Source organism: Ixodes scapularis, unplaced genomic scaffold (genome assembly GCF_016920785.2).
Source record: "Ixodes scapularis isolate PalLabHiFi unplaced genomic scaffold, ASM1692078v2 PGA_scaffold16__2_contigs__length_2301149, whole genome shotgun sequence".
Lineage (NCBI taxonomy): Eukaryota > Metazoa > Arthropoda > Arachnida > Ixodida > Ixodidae > Ixodes > Ixodes scapularis.
This window is the reverse complement of record NW_024609842.1, coordinates 1,852,447-1,859,515: the sequence shown is the minus strand read 5'-3', so window position 1 is coordinate 1,859,515 and position 7,069 is coordinate 1,852,447. Positions and strand designations below refer to the sequence as shown.

The 7,069-nt window shown below is 44.4% G+C and overlaps 1 protein-coding gene across 2 annotated transcripts in view; it reads left to right on the top strand.

Moving 5' to 3' along the window:
• Positions 1 to 5,470: 5,470 nt before the first annotated feature.
• LOC121835642 overlaps positions 5,471 to 7,069 on the top strand; it is a 48,587-nt gene continuing 46,988 nt past the window's right edge. Inside the window, exons 1-2 of one of the 2 annotated variants that reach the window (XM_042290071.1) lie at positions 5,471 to 5,548; positions 5,746 to 5,797. In XM_042290071.1, coding sequence (XP_042146005.1) covers positions 5,754 to 5,797 — 44 coding nt within the window. In that variant the 5' untranslated portion in view covers positions 5,471 to 5,548; positions 5,746 to 5,753. Of the gene's footprint in view, positions 5,549 to 5,673; positions 5,798 to 7,069 lie in introns of those variants that run through there. The other variant, XM_042290070.1, reaches the window with a different exon arrangement.

Genomic DNA, 7,069 nt, shown 5'->3' with positions numbered 1-7,069 from the left:
TTATGCCAAAGTGTGTAAACAGCGTGTTTTTTACCGAAAATATTCACCATATACAAAGGACTTGCTAACAGTGCAGGAGACGATAAACGTTCATAGACATTGCGCGAGACGAGGGAACGAACCTTGATCAATGTCCTCATTGGGAAAGCGCCAAAACGTTCAGAAACACAGTGTTGTACCCGTTACTGAAAATAAGTAACGAAATAGCGTTATTCTTTAGCGTGGAAAATATCTAACGCGTTACAGGGCTCCGCTACCAGTTTGCAAATGCAACGAAATGCTGGTAACATTACTTGCCATGACTAACGGACGTTACTTTTACGTTAGTTCGTCGTTACTTTGCGTTTCACTGTTAGTATGTGATAGCTGTTTATAATAAACCGACTTTGTAAACTTCGGCAACGACACACGTGTTCCGAGTAATTACTATTTATTTATTTATTGGTACTCTGCAACGCCGAAGCATTACAGCCAGAGTGGGGTACAGATCACATTTACACGTTGGAAACTCGCACAAACAGCGCAGCCAGCAAACAGTACTATAAATAAATAATTCAAAACGTCACACAATAATAAAATTTTTAATTTCAAAAACTTCAACAATACTAACAAAGAAATTCACATTGCAATCATCAGGTTACTAAAAGATTCACTGTCGGCAGGATGTTGCAACGTATGTCCTCGAAAACCTGACGCTTCGCGAGCGCGATTCGGAAAACTGTCATGTATTTCCTCAACACGTTTATCTAGTCCAGCTTATTAGTCTCGCTTTGGCAGGATGTGTAATGTATATCCACGAAATGTGACGCTTCGCGAGCAAGATTCGGAGAACTCATCCTTGCCCATAGAACCTGCCTGGGAGGAAGAAACCGCTCTGAAAAGAACGACAGGATGCACGCCACCAAGGGACGCAAAATAGACATCTTCATGCAATCAAAGTTAATCTGGTTAAGCAAACATTATTTTAATCCTTCAAAAAGCAACGCCGCATTTCCAGTTAACGACACGTCAGCACTCTCCAACCGCTGGCACAATTGTTTTAGTTCAAAGCGTGGGAACGTCAACACTTTCGAGCATGGCCAGCTTTCTGGGACACGCTGTTTTAGTTCCTGATTTTCACGACACGTGACTTATCAACATTGAGCAAGATAAACGGAGCATTCGAAGCGCGCGACCGTTATCTGAATATCCTCTCCTGTGCATCTCTCCTTTCTGTTGCTGAGAGAAGGAAAATTTATTTGTTTTGATGAGAAGGATGTGACCAGCTGGGGGGGGGGGGGGGGGGGGGGGGGGGGAGAAGGCAAAATCGGAGCGTCGGCAGATTGTTGCCTTCTGAAGGGAAGACTTTTTCCAGCGAGACGGCTGTTCCTTCATGGTACTGCTGCGGTGATCTTAGGACACTTAGGGGGTTCCGCGCAGCGACAGTCTCGCAACTTTTGGGCCATATCGTGGCAACGTTAAAAGTTTCTTCTGGAGAAGTTTGAAATGACGTTACTTAAAGGGATGCTGAACCGAAATCTGGATTCCCCAAAACACGCGGCAAAAGCGTGCGACGAGATGCTACAAACACCAAAACATCACTCATACAGCGATATCTCGAACGGACGACCGTATTTTTCAAAACAAGAGGCGCATTTGGCAGGAATGTTGACGTCATGTTTCTCCGAGAAGGAGAGGGAACGGCCTCGCGTCTTCTCCTCCTCGCCGCCTTGTAGGTGCGAAGCAAAGAGAGGAGGTAACAAGATGTCTTGACGTCACGCGCCTCGTCGTCCTGCTTCAATCTCGACCTCTTTTTTAAAAAATACCGTCGTCCATTTGAGATATCGCCTTACGAGTAGTGTTGTAGGGATTGTAGCGTCCCGCCTACATCTCCTGCTTTGTTTTTTTTAAATCCGAATTTCGGTTCACCATCCCTTTAAAAATAGCTTTGTTCGGGTTCCTCTGCCACTTTTACGTAGTGTACAGAATAAAAATTATTTTGTTTTGAAACAATCATGCGGCCATTTTTAATCAAAAATTAACGAGTAACGGGTAACGCAATTTGATAGAAGACACCTAAACAAAGAACAACATTACTTTACTTGTAAGTCATTTGGGATTCTAACGAGCACGTTAGTACGTCAGTAAAAAAAAATGATGAGCAATTCCCTTCTGTGAAGGTGGATGATCAGCGAAGCTGCTTAGCACACGACACACGTGAGACACAGAATTTAGCGTATGCTCCATTAAAGTTGTCCAATTTAGCAGCGTGGTACCTGCGTCGTTTTGATGCGTTCTCAGCCCCGCGACGTTCGTCGTCTTTTCTGTTTTGCCGCAAGCACTAAAGGTTTTGTGCACGATCTTCATCGGTGGCGTTTTCCGCCCGCCACCGCCGCTGCCATTCTCGGAACCGTTCCCGCCGTTGCTCTTCGTAGGCACGTTGCTCTTCGGGAGTCCGGACTATACCCGACCTCCCCATTATGACGAGATAAGCGAAATAGACCTATCGCTAAATTACCCAGCCATCAAGGAGAATGCGGGGAATGGTGTTCCACGCGCCGCACGTGCCGGCGCCTACAGCAGTAACTGTTCTAAAGCAAAAGCCCAAAAACAAACGGCATCTTGCACGCGCGTTCATCAACGCTTTACTTTGGTCATTTACTTCGGATCTTTTACACGGGGAAGGCGTGCGTGTGCGGCGTGTGCGGCGTGTGCGGCGGTGCGAACGCAGAGTTTTTGGTCACACACAAGAACCATTCATGGAACCTTAGCCATAAACAGCTTCGCTGTAAAACTAACGCGTTACCAGTCTTTGTTACTTGTAACGCGTTGGTTTTAACACTCGGAAACAAGTAACCAGACAAGCAGGCTAAAATTATTTCAGTTTCGTGAATATTATTCAAATCTTTATTTTGTTTATGCGCATATTACAATTCCATGGGCCTAAATCGGGTCTCTGCATTGTCATTTTGCAAAAACGAATATATGGAGAGAAACTCCAAATCGTTCACGTATATTTTGCTCGGTACCAGAAACGTTATATTCACTACGCACGGGCGAAAACTGCGCTCATATGATTGTCCTTTTACATTGGTCCCAAAATAAAGAGGAATCAGTCCATGAAACAGAATACTTTATTTTATGTCAAACTGCGTAATTTTAACTGTTTTTATGCTATGTTTGAAATCGAGAGAACTCAAGATGAAGCAGCGATAGCTCTTCGACCAATACGTTGCGGCACCCCCACGCAATAAAAACAAAACCCTAATAAAACAAAGGTCTTCATCGCGAAATGCATTCGAAGAAACACGCCGGACACAAAGGTAACCATGCAACGCTTTCGGAAAAAAAACGCTGGAGCAGAATTGGCGGAGTCGTTACGCGTACGCACTAACCCCGCGATTAAGTCTCCCTAATGCACACAGTGTAGCTCGTTCTATCCAAAATAAAGCAAAGTTTAACCCACCCCTGTTTACACTGAAGAGCGCTGTGGGTAAATAACGCTGTCGCTGTGGGTAAGTGAATAAATAAATACGGGGTAGTGCTGTCTCGGCAAGCGGGGGGCACTGACAATCATCAGATCGGGTTTTGCGCTTTTACGGCCACTGTGAAGACTAAAGACTGCCCTATGAGAATGATCCAACCATCAAGCACACAGTCCGTGAACAAGATGTTCTCGGTGTCAAGTAGGAGCGAAGCTTCTTGGAGGGGCCAACTTACACCAGTTGGCCTGCCGAACGATCACTGTCGAGCGTTGGATCCTGTGACGAGCGGACGCTGGCCGGGCTTTTTTCGACGTCTTGTTGCCGCTCGGGGTTTAGTGGCCTATCACGTTGCCCGTTCCCCTGTAGAATCCCCGCGTAATATCAGTTCTCGCGATGTTTGTGAGCCTCCGTTCGGCACCTACATTGCGAAACTGCACAGCAAAACAATCCACCTTATATTCGTTTCTGAGGTTGGCCGCAAGGGCGGCGACACGCTAGGTGGAGCTTGCGAATACGCTGCTCGGCGGGCACTGTTTTACTGACCATGCATGACAATGCATGTTATCTAGTTATGAACGACCCGTGAAATTTGTCGGCGGACCGCCGAAAATGGCTCGCGTCGGTATGGAGTGCGGTCGACGGCGCAAAACCGCAAAATGTTCCACTAACAACTATCAAAGTAAAAAAGAAAAAGAAACGATTTAGATTTGGAAATAAAGTTTACAACGCAAAAGTGATCACGACGCGAAGATGTAAAAAAAGGAAATCGGTGTCTAGCCGTCAACGTCATTAAAGCATCTAAGGCTTGTTTCTTAATATTCAATGCGTTATTTCTGATGTCTTGACATTTTCAGATGAGGGCATCACAAAAAGGCGTCACTCAAATAAAAATTACAATATGACGGATGGTGGTCCCCTAAATGTGGCGGGCAATCTCTCGGCCATTGAATTTAGCGGAGTTTGTTGACTTGGTAGATTCCCAATTCCCATTGGCTAGAGTATACAAGCGATCGCGTGACCGTAACGATGATAATCAATGGCGTTCCCGCTGCAAGCCGCGTAGCAAATATCGGTGCATAAACGACTCCTCAAATATTTGCAGTTCCAAAACACGTATATCCGTTTCGACGATTTTTACAGATAAGATTACAATATTTGTGTTTATTACCTAGCCGTGTCAATCGCCCAGCTTTCTTTGTAAATCGCAGTTCCTTAACCTACTACCTTGTGCGCAGTAAGCCTGGTGGCTTTCTTTCTAGAATACATACAGTGATCGGCACACTTATGCGGAACAAGCGAACGGTGTCTTGCATCGCGGGAGTGCTCTCCAGGCGGCAGCAGAACGGCAAGCAATGGAATAGCTCGAGCAGGCAGTGACACAGAAATAGTCAATTATGGTATGGCTGATCGAGTAGAAACATGAAAGGCCTCCTGATTGAGCAACATTATGTTTTCCCACACCACCGAAAGTTGGACTCTTCAAGATGACGACATCCACGAAGTTCTATAGTGTAAAAGCGTTGCGGAGGACAAACCCACAAAATCAAGCAACCCCGGAAGTGCAACGTCACGGCTTACCTTCTCTTCCCAGGGTGCCTTCTTCGCGGCTAATCCAAATAAACCGAGAAAGTGCACCGTCATAATCAGCTTTTTGGTCAGGTTGCCTTCTTTTAGTGTATGTTTGAGCGTTGGCCGGCACTTCGACCCAAGTTCATACTACAGGAGTGCATGCTGCCTGCTATCTCGGCACAATTTATATGATGCTCAAGTGTGAGAGAGAAAAGAGAATAAAAACAAAACAAAAAAACCGATGCAGGCCTGAGGTGGAGAAAGAAGGTGTTATTATCTTGTTTTATCTAGCGCCTCTAACGCTGAGCTTAGATCGCCTAGCCGGCACAATTGCACCCGTGTCCCAGGTCGAGTCTCGCTTTCGGTTCCCCTTTGTCAGGCTCTTTCATTGTGCTGCGTGAAGCAGCCGTTGTCCGTCGGTTACCGGGATAGCGACCCCATGAGATAAGACACGTTTCGCGTGTTGCGCACGTATGTTCTAACTGGACAAAAGAAACGAAGTACGCGACGCATAGGTATGAAAGGTCAACCTGAATCTAAATATTTATCTTTAGCAGCTTATTGTATGTCTTTGTTTCGTATCCAGCTGGCAGTCACCCAAAGTTCGATTCGCTTCTTTTTCCCCCCTTAGATTGGTGCATGCGTTAGACCCCAATGCCTCTGACATGTCCACGATTGTAGAGTTGTTGTTGTTTTGTCTTTCTTCCGGCAGTCTCTCTGATGACGTCGTCGTCGCCGCCTGCAAAGTGGAGACCGCTGGAGTGGTAAGTCCCACTTTTTTTTACGTTTTAAATAAATTACGATAAAAGGTAGTTATGCCGGCTATACTTCTGAGCTAAGTCTTCTGTAGAATTTATATTTTGATTATGCGCGTTTACTACTACTCAAAATACGCATTGAAACAATCGCCTTGACACTCGCCAATGTCTGGCACGTAATCTGTTGGACGAGAGGCACAAAAGGGTCTACTTTCCTAGTAGCGACACTTATATTTCCCTCCCTCTCTTTTTGGTAAAGTCACTACAGTCGAGCGACGGACTAATCTTTGCGATTTACCTGTAGCGTTTCACTGATAAATTGTTGCAGGGTATGCGTCCATAGGCATTTCATTTTTGTATTCATTCATTTATAATTCCTTATGAACCCCGGCATGAAGATGAGGAAAAATATTAAAACATAGTATAAAAATAATGTAAAAAATATTGACATTGGCAAACAGAAAAAAAAAAACAGAAAAATAGTGAAAAAGATTTAGGATGTAAACCAAGCGGCGGCCATATATGAGAGCAAGACTGCTTACAAAATATAATAATAATAATAATAATAATAATAATGTTTATTTTTTGCATGTATCATACTTGGTAGAAATACGGGTCTGTCAAAGCCAGTTGAATGACTTGTGGGACAGCACCCTTCACTTCATGAGTACAAAATGTCCCTCTGATTTGTAGTTCCCGACTCAAGCACTGTTACCACGCTATGGTACTGACAATGATAATTAAAGAAAGAAAAGAGAGAAAAAGATCACGTTTGTTAGCGTTCACGCAAAACACACACAGGGTCACGCACACACAGGCACACAAATTCACGATGTTTTGCTGAGATCTTGAAGTGCTCGTTTTAGTTTCTTCAGGGAGTCCGAATCATAAACGTCGTCTGGTAGGCTGTTGAAAATCGCTGGTACATAAAAGGCCCGAACCTTCTTCCCATATTTTGTTGTGACAAAAGGTACCTTAAATCGTTCTGTGTGTCTAAGTGATCTAGTAGCCACATGGGGTATCTTATATATATCGTTCCAAAAGTACTTAAGGACTACAGTCTGAACCAAAAAAGCCCTGAAGAAGGGCAAACCTAAGTTGGCGAGGTTTTCCTCTTCGGTTTGCAACGCTGGTCCATAGACAATGCTTCTAAAAATGCCTTTTAAAATTGTGTCTAATTTTTTGTACCAGACTTCAGAGCTGTGTCCAAAAATTGTTATACCATACCGCAAAATTCCGTATACTAATGCTTGAGCTATTGTTTTTTTTGTCGAACTA